The sequence below is a fragment of the Phragmites australis genome, chromosome 2, assembly GCF_958298935.1.
Source record: "Phragmites australis chromosome 2, lpPhrAust1.1, whole genome shotgun sequence".
Classification (NCBI taxonomy): Eukaryota; Viridiplantae; Streptophyta; class Magnoliopsida; order Poales; family Poaceae; genus Phragmites; species Phragmites australis.
The window spans coordinates 37,582,593-37,603,948 of record NC_084922.1 but is presented as its reverse complement, the minus strand read 5'-3'; the positions used below and the strand labels follow the sequence as shown (position 1 = coordinate 37,603,948).

The window sequence follows — 21,356 nt, the reverse complement described above, 5'->3', positions numbered from 1 at the left end:
TCACTCTAGGCAACACGACAACATGACTCCACGGATGGTATATGAACCATATGTTTAATTTAAGATAAATCCATATGTCTTAGCACTCGAAAGATCATAACTTGCAAAGAAATAAGAAAAGATGAACACCGAGCAACGAAACTCTCCAAGCTAATTGTCTAAAGACAAGAGAATTTAAGACACCATCACATAAGCGTGTGTATGCTAATTTTATGCCTCTAGCAACAAGAAGAATGACCTCACAAGGTGCTAAAATTTCAGCCAAAAAACCAAAACGAAAATCAAAACCGGAAACCGAAAACTTGCAAACTTGCAAGAGAACCAATAGAGGGAAACTATAAGGAGGAAAATTCAAGCATATGCAAACACATAAATTTCATTACTCAAAGTGGTCAGTCATATTTTAGGCGAATTATAAAGATTTATCTTTTAAAACTCTCATCTATTACCTAGGCTAAGCACTCATCCTTCTCTGCCCTAAAATCCTAGCTCTAAGCTCTAAAATGGATGGTACAAAGGGGGCTTAAGTGGCTGGTTCAAACTCTTTCTAACCCTTCCTCTATATTTATAGGCCTAGAAACCTTGACCCCTAAGTTTCTAGTTCTTCCTAAAATATTTCTCTCTTGTAGTACACTCCTATCTACCATCGAGGGTATTTTGGTCCATTTTTTTCTCCATTCATCGGACGGTCGCAGCGCCTTTACGACTTAGCTTCATCTCGACGCAATCTTCTCAATGGTGTCATGTACTCCTCCAGTCCTCCTACGGTTTTAAGGCCAAACCGCAAAACCATATGCACGCTTCTCAAAGCGTGACTCGTCGCTTTGCTTACATCTTAAGCAAGCACTTCAATATCGATGCGTGTACTCCGTCATGCAATCCTGACTGCCGGCAAGTCTCTCCTGCTCCTAATCCTTCGGGCCGCCTTATCACTTGCACCGGCATTCCCTTTGTTTGACTTTGTCAACACGCCTTCTTCATCCGTCTTCCATGCATTGCTTGACCTCCATGTGTTCAGCTAGAATCACTCTTAACTCCGTCCGGTCTCCTTGATTGTGCGACAACAAGCACTCCGCTTGGCCTCGATCATCTCACCGTCAACCGCTAAATTGCATCCATCACATACACACCATGAGACAAAGAAACGCATATCTCTAACTCCAATTCCAGTTAGTCCATAATCATATTGCTAAAATGAAATCCCAAATCAATTCAAATTACATCAAAGCTCATACAAAATCGAAGATCATCAAACTAAATAAATACCAATATTAATCACTTATTATAAAACTAAAGTACATTTTAATATTTCAACTTGGTTTCTCAGATAGATTGTTACGATTCAGCACTTTTGTGTTTATTGTTGCTGTTGCTAATGATATTTATAACGTTTCTTAGTGACAAATCAGCGCTTGACTAAGGAGGGTTCTGACAGAGATGTTCGCCGCTTTGAATTGGAAGGTCCTACTTCTGTATATTATTTGTACCACACTCTGTAGTTTGCTCACAATTTTCGTATGAAGTGTAATACTTAATTAAATGAAAGATAATTGTGTTCCTCCTGTGTTAGGCCATCGGTTATAAAATTGGCGATGCTCTAGATATTCTACGAAGTCAAAATCCATCAGCTGTTGATGCTTTCATTGAACGCTGTAACTTGGATCCAGATTGTTACATAACGGTATGTGAATCTGTTTTGTTCTATCATGTGGAGTTATCTACTTGCAGTTTTGTGTTTTTCTCTCCTGCTGTCGCAAACTTCCTTTAGTATTCCAAATTGTAGATATTTGTGTTAATAATAGTTGTATGCTAAGATACATCAACTATTTATATTTAAATATTAGAATGTAAAATATAAATATAATTTTTGTTCATAATATTGAAATCATGTTTATTATTTGTGAATAGATCTAATTTATAATTTTCATTTTATGTGTTATGCAAATTGATTTTTATTTGTTTCTTGATTTTTTGAAATTATTATTATTTTTAATGTCGTCACCGTATCTCATATTATTTTTTTGAAATATATTATAAATTCTTTGATATTATTTTTGTGTGGTAATCCGTAATATGTTTGCGTTCTATTATTTTAATTTTGTAATATTTGATTATAATTAATTTAAAAAAGTGTGTTGATTGCTAATGTAACTAAGTTGGAGTTTGCTAACGTAACCTTGTTGGACAATTATTATCTACAACAAAAAAAGAAGGAAAGGCAAGGCAAGAAGTAGTCTTGGGGCTGGACTCTATAATTTATTTTTTAATCTTCTATCTTGTTTCGTTTAGTTGTTGATCTATGGTTACGTTTAGTCAATCAATTAATTCGACGGTTGGATGTTTTGCTTTTTTATGAAAATTTCTAGGATTTTCTTAGGATTAACATGGAGGCACCAAAATGAGCCTCTAATTAGTAAATATAAGATTGCGTTCTATTGTTTTAATTTTGTAATATTTGATTATAATTGATTTGGAAAAATGTGTTGATTGCTAATGTAACTAAGTTGAAATTTGCTAACGTAATCTTGTTGGACAATTGTTATCCACAACAAAAAAGGAAGGAAAGGCAAGGTAAGAAGTAGTTTTAGGGCTGGACTCTACGATTTGTTTTTAATCTTTTATCTTGTTTCGTTTAGTTGTTGATTTATGGTTACATTTAGTTAATCAATTAATTCGACGGTCGGATGTTTTGCTTTTTTATGAAAATTTCTAGGATTTTTTTAGATTAACGTGGAGGAAAAAAAACCCTCTAATTAGTAAATATAAGATAATTCTACTGTCCCCGTTAGGAACTTTGTGCTACTGGAAAAGCAAATACAGCTGCCATAAGAGGATTTTTGTTTTACAAACAATTTACAGATGGTTCGGAATTAAACCTTTCTTTCCTGAAATGATGGTTCTTAAGTTTATCTGTTAGAAGGCAGACAGCTAGAGGAAGTTGTGCCCTTTTTATCTTCTCACCTGTTGCAGTTATCTAGTTAACTAAAGAGGACACATGTTCTTTTGTTTCCCCAGATTCGAGCAAAAGGTGGGGATAAAGTTTCCAAGGGTTCAGTTGTGATTAGCCTGATGGATCGTATCAAGTTAAAGACCTTTGTTGCTTTGACAATGGATGTTGCATCAGCTTCCCCTCGGCGGTATTTCTTTGAGGCAAGAACTAATATTCTGAATGCTTTATCTTATGAACCTAATTTCTGTTTGTTTGATATATAACATTTTTGTATCTATGCCTCTGATCTGATGTCTAACTAATGTGCTATGCCAAGTTGCCAATGCTCATGTAACTCCGATGTTCTTTTGCAGGTCATGAGCTTTTTTGCCACAGCTGAACATGAAAAGGAGAAGCTTCAATATTTTGCTTCTCCTGAAGGAAGAGATGACCTTTACAAGTACAATCAGAAGGAGAGTAGGACAATTCAAGAAGTGAGCAAGTCACAGAAGTTTTTTCTTAACAACATTCGTCCAATACATGCCTTAGCATACGGAATTTTCGACAATAATATGCCTTTCTTTGTCCTTCGGTTACTTGTCATGGTTCAGCAGTGACATGTGGTTTTGTGGTGCTTTTAGGTGTTGGAGGATTTTCCCTCCGTGCCAATGCCTTTTGAATGGTTGGTGCAACTAACACCTCCACTGAAAAAAGAGCCTATTTCATCTCATCATCCCCATTGGCACATCCAAATCAAATACACTTGACTGTTAGCATTGTATCATGGCTTACTCCGTTCAAGAGAACACGTCAGGGACTCTGCTCTACATGGCTGGCCGGGCTCAATCCAAATGAAGGTATGTTCTGCTTCCATTAGTTGCAGTTACTATCCTGCTATGTGTTTCTTTCTCTTCTGTTCTTCACTCACCAAAATCAAAATTAATCTTAATTTCAGTTAGCTCATGCAGCCTCTCTAGCCATTAAAATACAGCCATCAGCCCTCTCTCACATTATTCTTGTGTGCAGACAATCTTATCCCGTGTTGGATGCACCACGGAACCCTGCCTCCTCCACATCCATTGGTTCCTCTTGTGCTGATTGGACCAGGAACACGATGCGCACCATTCCGTGCATTTGTGGAGGAAAGGGCTGCACAGACAGCAGCAGAACCAACAGCCCCAGTTCTGTTCTTTGGCTGTAGAAATCAAGATAATGATTTTCTATACAAGGATTTCTGGTTAACTCATACCCAGGATGAGGGGGTGTTGTCCTTGGAAAAGGGTGGTGGTTTATTTGTTGCTTTTCCGAGGGCTGTCTATTATATTAAATAAGAAGAAATTGTACCTAGATTAGGTAGGACATCAACAAAGACCACAACAACAGCAACACAACAACGGACAACAACACAACAACATAACAACAACAACAACAACTGCAATAGCAGAGGAGCAACAACAAACAACTGACACCCGAAAGCGATAACCCCTTGAACAAGACACATCTGCAAGGAGAAGAACCTAACGAAAAGGTAGCAGCCTCCCTGTCACAAGATCCCAGAAGGCATGACCCTTCAGGCGCAGAAGAGCATCATGAAGGTCTGAAGGAACCAGCTTCATAAGGGATTCGGTGAAGCCCTGTAAGACGTCGTCATCAAGCTTCCCATTGGCTCTCACGATACCTAGGCCTCTTAAAACGTTGCGCTCGGCAAGGCGGGCGCTTCGGCGAACCAACGATCGATCATAGGACCTTCGCTTTTGCCTTGCTGGCACCGCCAAAGGAGGAGGTTGTAGCGGAGTGCAAGGGGGGGTCCTCAACCCTGGCGGAGGGAGAACACTCAGGCACGATGAGCATTTGAGGCTGTAGTGTAGTGCAAGGGGGTTCCTCAAAAGAAGAGTCCTCGATGGAGGAGTCCAGTGTAGAGTACTGCGGATCTTCAGCCTTCACATAGGGTGGGTGGTTAGGTATTACGAAGGGATCCAAATAGCAGTCTAGAAGCTCCGGAAGGTACGGAGGGTAAACTTCAGGCAGTTGCTCACAGTCCTCAGTGATCGGCTGGGAAGCACCATCCGCAAAGCAGAGCCCTTCGACAGGGGAGATGACTTGGAGCACCATCTGCTCCATGGGTGTCTCCTGGTGCACGTGAGCATCGGAGGCCAAAGTGGGCACCACCTCCGCCCTGATGATGAGGGGGACATCACGATCATCTGGGATGTCCACAATCGTGGACTTGGACATGCACAACGGTAGCCCCCCAGAAGTTGTGGCGCTAACCGCAGTGTTGACAGAGGATGCATCAGGTTCCTCCGCTTGCTTCTGCGCGACGGTGGTCCTTGTAGACTCTCGGAGCATAGGAACCATCGGAGGCGTGCATGCTGCCGCGAGTGAGTCGAAGAGAGACAGGATCAGGGAGCGGTGAACTGGTGAGCAGGGACCGAAGAGGCCAACAATGTCAGGACCCACGCTAGATGGCTCCACATGCTTGAGATGGTTGGCCACACGCACCAGCCACAACTTAATGGAAAAAACCTCATCTCGAAGAGGCTGCATCACTTCCTGGAATTGGTTCAAGAGCAGCTGACAGAGCTCCGATCACAGCGATTCCACCATCGACTCAAGTAAGAACTTGAGGTCCGGGTGGGGCGTCACAAGAGAGGCACGACAGCGGCATACGCACGTGACTCCCTCCGTGTTGTGGCAGTTAAGAAAGATGGGGCTAGGCGAAGATGACGACGGAGAGCAACGTCCACTTGGCATAGAAGTGGCCACAACATCAGCCCAAGTTCAAGCTTGCTGAGGACGACATGGTTGGGCGGGAGAGGGAAGGTCTTGCAAGGTAGGAGAGGGGGACCAGAAGTGGCACTGTCGCTCCTGATGCCCAAAGCGATGCCAGCGAATGCAGCGGAAAGAGTCTCGACATGTGCTAACTTGGTGGTCACGCAAGAGGCAGTGGTAGCAGCGACCTCGAGCCCACCTCTTGAAGGCCTGGCTATGCTCCGACTGTGACCTTTTCGGCAGCGAAGAGGATTGCTCGACATGGCGTGAAGGCTCGATGTAGGGAGCCACGGAGCCTTTCTCAGCTCCCATGGTGGCAGTGTAAGGTGGCAAAGAAGGCGCCATGGCCTTGCCTCACATTCCGTCAGGAGACTGAGTCGACGGTGCGGAGGTGTTCGAGGGCACGAGCTTGATCGGGTAGACGACGTTGTGGGATAGCACCTGACGGGGTGACAGGGAAGGCGTGGATTCACCGTCGGGCCGACGCCGACCCACCGGATCTACGAGGGTCCCACCCTGCGAGCCAGTAGAGTTACTGAGCATGGCCAGACGAGCTGGGAGAGGCGGGGAAGGGAGGATGGCGACGACGGTGACAGATCGACAAGGGGCGCAGAGAGGTGAGAGGGCAGCAACAGGAGACGGTGGCTCCAGCAGTGAGGCGGGCCCAAGGTTGCCCCCTACGCTAGGGCCGCGACTGGGACCCCCGCCGTTCAACCCATCAGGCACAGTGGTGGAGACCCTGTAGAGGAGATGGGGATCCGGTGCTGACCAAAATCCCGGCGCCTCCCATTTGGCGGCAGCACCCGGGCTCCCGATGGCGTCGATGAGATCTGGGGCAGCACGGATCTAGCGCACATTGACAGGCTGCGAGACGACGCCGATTTGGTGGCCTCCTACGAACTCCGGCAGTGTGGGCAAATCTGGAGTCGAGGAAGTCTGGTGCGCGCTCCCGGGTTGTGGACGTCGCACAGCCACCAACGGCAAGTGCTCGGGGTGGAGGGAGGTCCCAGGGCAAGCTCTTGGGGGAGAGTCTGGAACATGTTATGCTCCGGTGCTGTGATATACATTGTCAGCTCTTCTACAAAAATGCCTGATGATGTTACAACTACACTAGAAGAAGTTGTCTGTAAAGAAGGTGATTTTAGACCATCTTCAACAGATACTCTAAAAATTCATCCTCTATAACACTATTATATCATCCCCTAACACTATCACAATATTTCTTATTTTTTCATCTTCAGCAGCTACCCTATTTCCCACTTTCATTCCTCTCCTCCTTCCTTCGGGCCCGCAGTCATTCTCTTGCTACAGTAATGTGGCCCGTCTTGAGCTCCCGCAAATTTTCCATCGAGCGCTACAGTCCTGAGCTCCCGCATTACTTTAGCGCTTGAAATCGGCTCCGCTGGAGCGGGATGCGGGCGGATGGATCGGCAAAAACTACGAGCACAAGGATATGACTCGGTTTTGAGGGCTCTGCTGGAGTTGTCCCTAGAAAAGAGGATGCCTCAAAATGGCTCAGGACACTGGAAAGGACTGGTAGATTTAACATTGAGACTTGGTCATGGTCGTGATGGTTTCTTATCAACTGGGGCACGAAAGTATGTACTAGAAGAATTCCACAAATGTTTGCAGGTATGAAACTAGGGAGAATTTCAGTGTGGATCAGTGGCTTTGAAAGTGTAGAAACATAAACATGTACACATACATACAGACAAGCAACCAGTATACTACAGAACAGAAAAGGTCAGAGGATGGTCTAACAATTTCCCTCTTATAGTGCTCTATCAGGAAGGTCATTTCATTTGAAATTAGGTGAGAGCAGTATAGCTACATAAGCTTTTGATTGTTGTGCGGGTTCAGCTTGTCCAGCATTGTTTCTATTCGGTTAGCGAACTTTTGATGATGTTCAAACTGTTTTATGTATTTAATGGCCAGTCTGGAACTCTTAGTACCATATATGATTATTCATTGATTTAATTCAACAATTACTTCACCAGGATGCGATCCAGGTCACGTTTTAACCGTCTGCTTCATGCTTGTTCATTACTGATTGTAGGACTCCATTATCTCAAGCTGCTATCGATGCCTTGCTACGGACATGCATGTTCTACACTGAACAATCTAGTTTGTATTTTACGTTTGTACTACGTTTTGTTTTTCGTGTTGCTAGTCTTGTTATTGTGTGCCGGGAATGGCTGAGAGTAGCTCATGCCTCGTGTAGCCATGGGTGGCCTCTTGGGGGTCTGAGTTCCCATGGCTGCGTTCCTTGGTTAAATTGAGATATATTTCAGCGTATGTGTTAGCCGGCTCTTGGACAGCTTATTTAAAGCCCCATTTCCTCCACCTGGTTCTGTTAAGTTTGTCTGCTAGACGAAGCATTGGAGATCAATACAAGTATTTTTAGGCTGACTGGCTGAGGTCTGTAATGATAATAGACGTCTGTTTATTCAGTAGCACTATACAACAAACAACCCACTCGGTAGGACCTAACAGGCGATGGATACTGGCAGGCAACAGTATCAAAATACAAGTAACAAGTACTAAAAACATAAGGAAAGACGTATGATACCACATGACTGTATCTGCATAGAGGCTACTAGGACATCAATGAGATCATCAAGCAGCGAAAACGTGCATAGCGGCGCGAGCAAACGGCGGCCAGCCAGCCAGCCTCAGCCGCTGTGGGTCCAGACGACGTGGTCCTGCGGCAGGAAGTGGCAGATCGGCACCGTGCCGGGCTTCACCTTGAGCACCTGGAACGCGAGGTGCATCGGGTTCCACCCGGACGTGTCGGCGTGGCACACCGCGACTGCCTCCACGGCCGTGCCGTCCCTGCCGAACATCGACACCGAGTACGCCCTCGTCGCCCTCGTCAGGTGGCACGCGAACACGGCGTACGCGTACGGCTCCGCGTGGCAGGCGACAAGCAGGTCGTCAATGCCCGCCGCGCGCTTCACGCCAGTCATGGTGTACTCTTGCCTCGGCGAGCCCTCCCTCGCGACGATGGTCGAGACGGCCCTGACGTGGCTGGTCCCGAGGCTGGACGTGGCGAAGTCGACCATGGACTCGAGCGACGTGGCGCAGGCCTTCCTCTCGCCCTTGGCCGCGGGCGCCTCGCAGTCGTGCAGCGTCTGCGTCATCTCGGCCGCCTCGACGGAGTCTGGATTCACCGAGAAGCGGCTGAGGATCTCGGGGACCTTCTTGGAGGAGAACGGGATGACCTCGGCCTCAATGCGCGGGAGGAACTTGGCACCGGCCGTGGTGTTGGTGAACTGGAGGGTCATCTTCTTGCCGGGGTGGAGGTCCTCCTCCTGGAAGAAGAGCGCCACGTTGGGGTCGTCGTGCAGCTGCGTCTCCGTTGCGGCATACGAGTATTGGAAAGGACCGACGGGGACGGTGACGGGCTTCTTGCCCGGGTTCACATGGACGCCAACCCCGCCCTTCCCAACGCCGACCGTGGTGCCTCCCGGCTTACCGTAGCCAGGATTGACGCCGACGCCCACGCCGCCTTTGCCAACGCCAACGGTGGTACCACCCGGCTTGCCGTAGCCAGGCTTGACGTTGACGCCGACCCCACCCTTCCCGACGCCGACTGTGGTGCCACCAGGCTTACCGTAGCCAGGATTGACGTTAACGCCGACGCCGCCCTTCCCGACACCGACCGTGGTGCCACCGGGCTTGCCGTAGCCAGGCTTGACGTTCACGCCAACTCCGCCCTTCCCGACGCCGACAGTGGTGCCACCAGGCTTGCCGCTGCCAGGGTTAACGTTGACGCCGACACCACCCTTTCCTACGTCAACCGTCGTGCCCCCAGGCTTGCCATGCCCCGCGTCGACATGGACGCCGCCCGAGCCGACGTTCACGGTCGTGCCGCCGGCTGTGCACAAGCAGGGAAGAAGTATCACGTATGTTTGCACAATATTCCTATAGTCCGGCCAGCCCGATATATATGTATGTGTACCGAAGGTCGGAATATGTTTGTTATACCTGGAGTATTGAGAAGTTGGGAGAGGGAGCTTGGCATGGGTGTGTTGGGAAGAGCAGACTTCCAGTATTGCTCCGGAGCACGAGCTGCATGGCTTCCTACTGACGCAATCTGCATGCAACAATCACAAGAGTTTCGATGCATCAGAGATCGTGTGCCTCATCTTGTTATTAAGATAAAAAAATATAAATATATATTAAAAGTGTATCGATAAAATCATATAACAATAGTAATAGCACATACTATGAGCATAGTACTTATTTGCATGATTTAATCAGAGGTATAATTATTGTAAGTGAATATTTTTTGAATATTTTTCAAACTCATATGGAGTACAATAACAGACAGATCCATTTATATATGTTCTACTACTGAAATAAAATATTTTTAAAAAATATATATGAAACAATATTCTCCCATACATTCATCTATACATGCAAAGTCTAAAGAAATGATAGGTAGGAGAAGGTAAAAAAAGAGTTGTATGGTAACAAGAAACATACCAATAAAAATAGTAGATTGACGAGAAGTCTCTTCATCCGAGATGAATATGATCGATGAATGAACTTATGACTAAGGGAAAGAAATGATATGATGCACCCGATGGCCTGCAGGTAGCACACACCAATATTTATAACCAAGCCAGGAAGTAGCTAGGGAGTTGAGAGAATTAATTGGCACGAATCGATTCTAAATCACTGCGGCCTGAGGCACAGCAACCGCAGTAATGGAGCACTATCACTGAGCCACCGAGTACAAGTGCTCCTGCTCCAGTACTCAATGTGGTAGAGAGCCGTACAGAGACACGGCGACCACGGAGGACGCACACCTACAACAACGACCGGAGCCATGGAAACCGCAATATGGCCACGGCCACTCAACTTCCCCCCGCCCTGCCTGCCTTGCGCTATTGAATGCCCGCCGCAGTCCCATGCCGACGGCACCGGCCAGGCGTGCCTCGTGTGCGCGCGCCGCGCGGTGCAGACGGTTGTGCTGCGAAACCGCCTGTTAGCGATCGACCTGCTCACGGGTTTGATTGGGGCGTGCTCTCGTACTCCTTTCTACATGCGGCGCTATCCCTCGGTGTTCTTCTGCATGCGGCGCTACGCTATCAAGACCAGTGAAGTGTCAAGTGGTTTGAAAAAGAAGTGAAAAACAGCAGTATATCGAGACCCGGATTTGTATGATGAGTGAAAAGACGAGCTCTGCACAAACAAGTCAAATCAGACCACGTCTCCTCTTTCTCTTCCATGCTCATCCTGAACCGTGAATTGGTTTATTTTGACACTAAGAGTATTTCGAGGGCATAGCATGCGAACAATACAGCCATCCGTGAACCACATCGAGGACCATAATTGTCGGTCTCTGTGTGGTAGTTGCAGGGTATCATTATCAGCGTACTACTGCCCACAGCACTTATTGAGAACTGGCCATGCTGGCCAGCACGTAAGCTTGCTGGCTGCTGCTCATCAAGCCATCGAGGGGTGCATCCGTGCTGATGATGCGAGACAATCGCCGTGTTGCGACTTTGAGCTGAACAACCGAACAAGTCGATTGATCTATGATGGGGAGACAAAAGAGAGCCATGCGACAGAGAGCCTCGCTCCCTCCCCACCCCGGCCGCCGCCAGGGCAGCCCCATTTCCACCTCTTCCGGTGGCCGACCGCAACCTCTGCCGCTCCTAGCTACCAGATCTTGCGCATCTCCAGCCCTCCCGAACCCAAAACCACTCCAGATCCCCTCACCGTTGATCACCAGATCCACTCCTACCCCATCGATTTGCCCCCGCCGCCACCCAAATCTTGCCCGCCGGAGCTTGATGATGACCTCGTGGTCCCTCCTACACCCATTTCGGAGACTTCTCGGCCCACAACGTACACCGAGGTGGTCAGGCGACCCCCTCCTTCTGCCATCAACGCGCCTCACCAACCGCTCCGTCCTCGACTGCGCTCCATCATTACTGTGCCTCCACAACAACCGGTCCGAAGGCTTAGTCATTGCCCTAGTAGCCCTGTGCGGCTTGCTTTCGGTGTACCATCACGTCGCTGCGTCCGGGATTCACTCAAGCCTCCTTTGTGCACCCAGTTTTTGCGCAACCTGGCCAATGTGAGGGCGAACCCCTTTGCGAGATCCGGGATGGATTCAAGTTAGACGCCGCTTTTGGTGGAGAAAGGGAGAGCATTCAAGATGGGAGCTGCACAGTACTTCATTACGACGCGACGGACGTCATGGCCGCACAGCTCGACCGCCTTCAAGTTCCCAGCAGCAACTCCACAGTAGCGCGCTCTCCACCTTCCGCGAGCTCACTAGAGGCCGCTGCTTCCGGTGCTTGGCCTCTGACCACCGGTCTGCAGCTTGTCGTGATCCAGTGAGGTGCATCCGCTGTCGCCGCTCGGGGCATTGGGAACATTCCTGCACCCACAATTCCTTCAGCGTCGGCCACCTCGTGCATAGTCACCGTCCCCAGGATCGACAACTTTTGACGCTGTTGCACACTGGGGGACGGCTACTGCCTTCTCAGTTGGTTCCTCGGCGCGCCCTCGGTCACCAGCCCCTGAACCGACGTAGCTCCTTGGCCTCGGCACGTGAAGGTGCTCCTCTAACCATGATGGTGCTCGGTAACCCAAACACGCATCCGGAGGAGGGCACCTGCATCAATCCAACCTCCTTTGACACAGAGCAGGAGATCAAGGAATGGGAGGGAACCGCCCTCGTTCCGTGGGCATTTAGCCTCCCTCCAAGAAGTGGCGTGCGATAGGTTGAGGAGGCGATCCTGGACGAGTTTCGCCTTCATCATGGGGAGGTCACCGTCTCCACTCATAGCCCGGACGCCTTCCTCATCAAGTTTCAGAAGAAGAAGCACTGTGAGGCGGCTCTACGACAGCGGTGTATCAAGCGGAACAACATGGAGCTTCAGCTGTGCCCCTGGCGCAGTCTTGCCAATGCTTTCGGTGCAGCTTTGTTCTTCAGGGTTCGTCTGTGCTTGGAGGGGGTCCGGATGCACGCCTGGTCCCCAGATATCATCAAGAAGCTCATCGGCCGCACGTGCTCTCTGCAATACATTGAAATGGATATGCTTCAGCCCATCGACACCAGCATAATCAATTTATGGGCGTGGACGACCAACCCTAGTGCCATCCCCAAAGTACTGTGGTTGCTTTTCACGCACAGGTCGCTGGGAAACCCCTCCTCCTCCGTCCAGGTTGCCACTGTTCTGCCGGAAAGGTGGCAATATGGCACCAACTTCTTCATCCTCGTGCATTTGGACCAGCTTTAAGACTACACCAACTCCTCCATCGGCTTTGACTCCAGGGGCAACGAGGTCCTCCAACACATGGCAACTCCGCACCCTTTTCTCTAGTTCAGGGGCAAGCGAGATGGAGAGTAGGGACCCGACCGGGTGTATGAGCACCCTGCACTTCCACGGGATGAGATGGATGATAACCATGCTGACTGATCTCTTTGGGAAACGCGGTACTGTAGGTGCGATCATGGGATCCGTGGTGACCACGCACGTGGCGGGTGTGGTCTTGGAGACGACCATGCGCGACACCACAGGCAACAACGCCGCCGCGATGACTCCGACTCCGACGACAACCACCCTAGCCACGGCGGCCGCCATAGCCGCTTTCATGCTCATGGTGGCGATGGGCGTCATGGTGGCCTGCGCAGGGAGCGCTCTCGCTCTCCGCGGAGGTGGGATCAGGACGGGGGACGCCATGGGTCTCGCTGTCAGCATGACTCTGTCTCTGAGCCCTCGAATGCGCTCCCAGTGGACTTCAGCTTCAAGCTTCCGTCGTTGGAGGAGTTCCACGCCAAGGAGCTGACTGACCTGTAGTAGTTGTTCGCCACCCAGGCTGCTGCTCTTCACTCTAATCTGTAGCACATCTTAGGCGAACAAGTCCATTCATCCATGTGCAATTCTTTGTTACCGGTGCATTCTTGGCTGTGTGACTTGCAAGACTCCCAAAGATGATGGATGAAGGATGGGGAAGAATACATCGGCAAGGTTTGTCACCTAGCAGACAGGCTACTCAACATCGATTCATCGCTGCTGCCTGGCTTGCGGAATGAAGCTCGGTCATCGAAGAACCTGTCGCTTGCTCCTTCTGTTCTGCAGGTTGAGCAGGCCCTCCGCCGCTTGGAGCTCGCGGCGATCGTTGACTCCACCAACGTGCCTCTCCACCAGATCCCCACCTCTGCTAAGGCGGTGGACACTGCTGCTCGGGACTCCCAGAGCCTCCACACGCGTGAGAGTGCCTCTCCGGCTCTTGCTTCAGTTGCGCCGCCCAGCCATCCTCTACCGAGCCTAGTTGAGGGGCCTCGCCACGACATGCTCATCCAGGACTCGCTATGCCTGGAACCTACCCAAGGATGTGTGTCCCCTTCCCTGTCCACAGGCCTGGATGTGTGATCAAGGGACCACAGCAACCAGCTCGGCAGGCCTGCATCTCCTTGCCCTTTTCGCCAGTGAGGTAGTTACTATGAAGCAAGCATGCAAGTCTGCATCGCGTGGGATCTCCTTCAACCCACCCCAGCAACCTGCTTCAGACCGGCATCTCCGCTGGGACATCCATCACCACACCCGACAGCGCCTGTTCAGTAGGTTGAGGAGCCCACCCGACACATGGGGCTTACGGCGGTCTCCGACTTCACCACTGTGCATCTCCACCAGAGCCCCAACACCACTTCGGCGGTGGCCACCGTTGCTCGAGCCACCCGGGGTCTGCACACAGGCAACTGCGCCTCTCTGCCTCCTGCTTCAGTTGTACCATCTGGCTGGCCTCTGTCGTTTCTGTATGAGGGGCCTGGCCACGAACTGCTTGTCCAGGCCACGCTGGGCTTGGAACCTGAGCATGGCCATGCATCTCTGATGGGACCTCCATCGCCCCACCCAGCAACGCCTCTGCTGGTGCTAACGTCTACACCCACGGCTGCTTCTCCGTCGGTCACTGCCAACACGAGTTTAACAAGGTTGTTCGTTACCCCTCCGCAAGCTCTGCTCCCTGCCTCGGCTCCACCCATCAATAGGATGAGGACGAAAGTGCAGCGCTCCCCGATCGAGCCCACCAAGCTCCAACGCAACAAGCGGCAGGCAAGCAACAGGTTCAAGTGCTTGCCGATTCAAGAGTGCACACGACGCAACCTCTGCAAGAAGCTAGGCTACCTAAAGGATGAGCTCTCTCCGATCAAGCAGGCGACCAGGGAGTTCCTTGCCATGTTCAAGGGCCCCCTCCCCCATGAGGTCATCGCGGCACTGATAGCTCTTTTCCACCTCGACAACGAGGCCACAAAGGAGGTTGACCGCGCTCTGATTGCCCTCGGAGATCAGAGGGCTGTGGATGGGGTCACAGAGTCGGCCCCAGGCACCCAGAATGAAGCCTGATGCAGCCAGCTGCCAAGATGAACAAATTTGTGCTCCCTGTACTATTTCTCCTATGGCCTCTACATTATTTCTTCATGTAACTCTATCTTGCATCTCACATCGGTGCGGCCTACTATGTTGGGCTTTCAGTGGCATGGACGCACGATGCTCCACTTGTATTAGAGCTACGGTGTTGGTTTGTGGTTTCACCTGTATGTTTTAGAACTCACTTGTGTGCCAGCTGTTGCAAGTCTCTCGTGGTCTACGCTGTTTAAGATCTACCTACTTCTTTTCGCTTGGCTTTGTCGGTGTATCCGTCTGGGTGTCGCTCCAGCTCAGAACTGCTCATCAGTGCAAAGCCAATATGAGCACAAGAACATGTACTCCATGTCAAGCCCGCAACTAGACATTATGTGTTGGAATGTACGGGACCTAAACAAGAAGGCAAGAAGAGATGCAGTGCACGAGTGTCTCGCTTCAACGAACCGCCACATCACTTGTCTCCAGGAGACAAAATTGAGTACCATAGACCAAACGCTAGCTTACTACGTGGGTGGTTTCCGGCTGAGAAATTTTGCGTTCCTACCGGCTAATGGAACACGCGGGGGAATTTTGTTGCTTTGGAATGAGGCTTACATTGATATTTCAGACCTACAACCAAAAGAACACTCCATCTCAGCAAAAGCGACAGTCAAAGAAATGGACACATCCTTTATCCTAACCACTATCTACGGCCCATCGCGTGATTGTGATAAATCAGCCTTCCTAGATGAGATTAGAGTTTCTTTGCTGCCGACAGGGGATAAGTGGCTCATCTTGGGAGACTTCAACCTTATTTACAGAGCACGCAACAAGAACAACACGAACCTAAACCGTCGGCGAATGAATCAGTTCCGTGACACGCTCAATTTTTGTAGTCTGAAGGAGATCCACCTCCAAAATCGAAAGTTTACTTGGAGCAACGAGAGGGAGAACCCGACCTTGGTCAAACTTGACAGAGTCTTCTGCAATGAGGCGTGGGACCTCGCATTTGATTCGCATGTCCACCAGACGCTTGCTTCCTCGCTCTCCAACCACTGCCCTCTACTCCTCTCGAATCAACATAGTCCACCTCGGCCGAAGCACTTCAGGTTCGAGAATTTCTGGCTAGCCATGTTGGGTTTCAAGGACGTCATCCAAATAGCTTGGAGCGAGCCAAACCCCCACACAGAGCTGATGCACAGATTGCACCATAGGCTCATCACGGTAGCAAAAAATCTGCGAGTTTGGAGAAGGAAGTTGTTTTCAACTACCAAGATGCAGTTCCATATGGCTCAAGATATTATTCTCTAGCTCGACATTGCACAAGAGTTTATAACTCTCACTCCTGAGGAAAGGGTGCTTAGAGCTAACTTGAAGATCAGGGTTTTGGGCCTCACCATTCTTGAGCGTGCTCGGAAACGACAATCTTCACACATAACAAACCTTAGGGTGGGGGACGCAAATACAAAAAAATTTCACCTAAAAATCAACTCAAGAAGGAGAAAGAATTTCATCACGAAACTGCAAAAGCAAAGTGGTTGGGCGACCACTCATGATGAGAAGATGGAACTTGTCCAAGAACGCTTCTTTGCGGTAATGGGTTCTCCACAGCAGAGAGACTTAGACTTCGACTGGGAAATGCTTGACTTCCAATCGGCGAACTTGACACACCTGGTCGCCCCTTTCTCTCAGGAAGAGGTCCTCCATTTTCTCAAGCAGATGCCCAAGGATAAGTCCCCAGGTCCGGATGGCTTTACAGTGGCTTTCTTCATATCCTGTTGGGACATTATCAAGCAAGAGTTAATGGTGGTGGCACATGCTTTCCATAGCCAGCGAAACAATAGTCTAAACTTGCTCAATTATGCAAATATAGTCCTGGTCCCCAAGAAAGAAGGTGCTAACAAAGTTGCTGACTACATGCCCATTAGTCTCATCCATGGGGTGGCGAAGCTCATCACCAAAATTCTTGCCTTACGGCTGCAACCTCTCATGAACTCCCTGGTCTCCAACAGCCAAAGTGCTTTAATAAAAAAGAGAGCCATCCATGATAAGTACATGTACGTCCAGAATTTGACATGGCGGTTTCATACATCTCGGACACCAGCACTACTACTCAAGCTTGACATTGCAAAGGCCTTCGATTCTGTATGATGGGACTACTTACTCGATCTCCTCAAACGAAGAGGTTTTCCACAGAGATGGGGAAATTGGCTGACTGTGCTTCTCATGACCTCCTCCTCAAAAGTTCTACTAAATGGAGCACCAAGTACGAGCATACAACACAGGAGGGGGTTACGCCAAGGTGACCCTCTCTCCCCGCTCTTCTTTGTCCTGGCCATCGACCCGCTAAAAAGACTACTCGACCAGGCAACTAAGGATGGTATTCTAACGAAGTTGAAGGGCAACCACTCAAGACTGCGTCTTTCACTCTATGCTGATGATGCTGTCATCTTCCTAGCACCCACGGCGCGCGAGTTTGATGCAACCGCGGAGCTTCTAAACCACTTCGGCAGGGTAACGGGTTTAAACACCAATCTACAGAAGAGCATAGTGGCCCCCATCAGATGTCGAGATCTTGATCTCGACTCCATCCTAGCGAACCTACCGGCAGTCCAAACGTCATTCCCGATTAAATACTTGGGCTTGCCTATCTCCTTAATGTGGATGAGAAAAGCCGACTTCCAACCAATCGTCGATAAAGCGAGTGACCATCTAGAAAATTGGCAAGGAAGACATCTAAACCCGGTAGGCCGCAAGACATTAGTCAAATCTGTGCTCACTTCACAACCCATATATTTCTTGACTGCGTTAAAGGCCTCGACAAAAGTTCTTGAAGAAATTGACTCCAAGAGACATTCTTTTATGTGGTATGGCACATACAGGATTGTGGGAGGAAAATGCAAAGTCAATTGGAGGCGTGTTTGCCGCCCTACAAAACTTGGGGGACTTGGCATCCTAAACCTGAGAAAATTCGCAAGAGCGCTCCGACTTCGTTGTCTATGGTACGAATGGACGTCAAAAAATAGACCATGGGTTGGGTTACCTACACCTTGTACTGACACGGACCGGGCTCTCTTTGCGATGGCTACCACGATCTTCATCGGAAATGGTGAAAATGCAAGCTTCTAGCACTCGGCATGAATCCAAGGGGAATCTCCTAAGATGATAGCGTCGGACATCTTTGCGATCTCCAAAAGGACGAATCAGAAGGTGAGGGATGCTATACATGACAACTCTTGAGAGCGACACATCAACTTCTCTGCTATCTATTCCGCCTAGACCCTAGTCAAATTTGTCCTCCTATGGACACACCTTCAGCAGGCTCACCTAAATGAAAATGTCCCTGATGCTATCACCTGGAACCTCACCCCCCATGGAGAGTATACTGCTACCTCAGCTTACTAAGCTCAATTCTTAGGATCGACATCCTCGGATATGGAGCGCCTGATTTGTGATGTATGGGCGCCATAGAAGTGCAAGTTTTTCTCGTGGCTTGCATTCCAAAATCGTATCTGGACTGCAGACAGGCTCATAACGAGGGGATGGCCGAACCAAAAGACTTGTCCCCTATGCAGAATTACAAACGAGTCGGCGTTCCATATTTTCGCACACGGCAGATTCTCTAGGCGCATGTGGGAGACTTTATATACTTGGTGTACGGGGAGGGCCAACTTCACATCAGCATGGGAGATCTTTGACACAGTGAAGAACTAGTAGACTGCAATAGGGTCATTGCAAGGAGTACCGTCTAAGGCCTTTAGATCTATCATCATCCTTATTATATGGGAACTATGGAACGAGAGGAATGGACGTATCTTCCAGCAATGGGAGAATACGACGATCGCGCTAGTGGCAAAAATAAAGGAGGAAGCGCGGGTAGGGGTGGAAATGGATGGCAGGAAATCCGAATTATCCGATTCCGTATCCGTTAAAATGCGAATATGGATATCCGTATTCGTATTCGTTTTTGAAATGGATACTAAAATGGATATATCCGAATTCGTTTTCGAGATTCGGATTCAAATGTGGATATCCGAATTCGAGATATATCCGATTCGTATCCGTATCCGCCAACCAAGGAACTAAATTTTGCTAAAGTTTTAGAAATTTCAGATATGAACGAAATTCCAACCCAATCAAATTGGAACAATTTCAGTCAAATTTCATCAAATTTTAGTTAAATTTGATCAAAAATTTAAATTTTCAACATGAATTTTGAACAAAATTTGTAAAATTCCGGCCCAATCAAAGTAGAACAAATTTCATTCGAATTTTATCAAATTTCAGTCAAATTTTTTCAAAAATTTAAATTTCCAACCTGAATTTCGAAGATCGAGTAGATATCCGAATGCGGATTCGTATTCGAACTATCCGATTCGTATTCGTATTTGAAGATATCCGGATCCGTATTCGTATTCGGATTAAAATGTGGTAAATCGTACTATCCGAATTCGATTCCATGCGTATCCGATCCGTTTACATCCCTAAGCGCGGGTATGGTGCTTTGCGGGAGCAAAGAGCTTAGCTTCTATTATTCCACATCTCTAGATAGCTTTGTTCTTTTTTCCTTGTTTTAGGGACTCTGTTTTTTATTCTTCTTTATTAATATAAAATCTGTTAGAATTCCTGCCACTTTCCTTAAAAGAAAGTCAATTGATCTGAAGAACGGACATTAATGGTGCGTGGAAACTTGGGGGCCAGCTCGTCTCCATTTCGGTTGGGAGATGGTTAAAGACAAAGGACGAACTTCAGTTCCATGCTTGCACCGCATCCACCACCTTTCCGCCGCCAGACCATGATCCATTATTCATGGTCACGAAGCGAGGGAAATGGTGTATTTGGGAATTCCCAAGCATTTTATAATGTTTTCCAATTATATTTGTGTCGTTGTAGGTTCATGATTTTTTTTTTTAACTTCGTTAGTGTTTTCTGTATTCGTTCTCAAAATACTGCTCAGGTACTCCTCACGGGTAATTCTGGTAAACGTTCATCTCCATATGTAATTCATCAACTGTAAGAAAATTAGAAAACTATCAATATTGATTGAAGCCTATACGTTTAAAATTCTGAAAAATAGGACCTTGGCAACTGTATGAACAGAATGTTACTCCATCAGTAATGCTAGACTGCAAGTAATGGGGTCTAGCGGATGTGTTTAATAAAAAAGAAACTCATTTGTTTGCTTGTATTTGCTGTTACAGTCTAGCTCGATGGGTATAAATATACGGTATTATTCTGGCTCGAGATTCGAGCTTCACTCTACAGCATAGCCCAATGGATGCAGGCTATACATCAGCTTATGAAGGCGGGTCCACTTATTAGTGGCATAAAATTATCTTCATGTAAGTAACCAATCATAATCTTAACTCTTGCATCTGCTCATACGATCTCAGATTTAATCATCCAAATAAAAACTCAGCTCAGCCTATCCAGACAGATATAACCAACTAAATATTCTTCTTTTCAACAAATATGACTTCACTCAACTTTTTTTACTAGAAAGGAGGATTTATGTTAAATAGTACATCCCCTGTTACACAGACACTTGAAAGAAAAGAAGAAAACAAAAAGGTACACCAAGGGCCACCTTGCTATCTTCTTTCTCAACACGGATCTTCGATGGTGTTCATCATGCTGCAGAAGAGCAAGCCAAACGCCACCACCTTCTTCTCCTCTTCCTACCAACCCTGATGAGGGGCTCCAAGCATTGGAATCGTAGCAATAGACAACATCACGGCCTCGCCAATAAGCATAAACAAGCCAAAAGGATATTGGTAGCCACCACACTGGAGGTGGTAGAGGAAATCCAAACCTGGCAAGATCACTAGTGAATCTACCACATCACATCTTCCAAAATCAAACCCGAACAAGGAGGAGGCACAAGCACTCCAACCTTCTCACCTGATAACACAACATCCCAACCAAACACATCTCTGAAACATATACATACCTTACGCTGCACTCACCGAAGATGACACTGCAGATGGCTCCATCACCAAGGTCAGCATGGAGGAGCAAAAGTCCACATGGCGTCGTCGCCGATGGCACAACACCCCTGCTGCACCTTGTCCAGAGCAACAGAGAAGAAGGAGGGAGATACACCCACTGGGGAGGAAACCAGATGGGAGAGTAAAAGGCAATCCGCCTACAACCACAAGAGACCACTGTGGGAGCAAATTCAAGCCGGAGCTGAAGAATAAAACAAATCGCCGAACACTAGCGATAAACGGCGAGATCCGGGAAAGGAAGCTCCAAAGCAACAAAGAGAAAGAAAACCTACTTAC

The 21,356-nt window shown here is 48.2% G+C and overlaps 1 protein-coding gene and 1 pseudogene across 1 annotated transcript; one reads left to right on the top strand and one right to left on the bottom strand.

Annotated features, from left to right (window-relative positions):
- The first annotated feature begins 1,437 nt into the window (after positions 1–1,437).
- On the top strand, positions 1,438–4,260 carry LOC133906554 (NADPH-dependent diflavin oxidoreductase 1-like; annotated as a pseudogene).
- A 3,864-nt stretch (positions 4,261–8,124) lies between these two features.
- LOC133908662 (BURP domain-containing protein 3-like) lies at positions 8,125–10,371 on the bottom strand. Its single transcript, XM_062350784.1, has 3 exons — positions 10,190–10,371; positions 9,689–9,797; positions 8,125–9,578 (listed from the first exon to the last, which is right to left on the bottom strand). Exons 1-3 carry the CDS (start codon positions 10,223–10,225, stop codon positions 8,374–8,376), a joined length of 1,350 nt encoding a protein of 449 aa, XP_062206768.1. The 5' UTR covers positions 10,226–10,371; the 3' UTR covers positions 8,125–8,373.
- Positions 10,372–21,356: the final 10,985 nt, after the last annotated feature.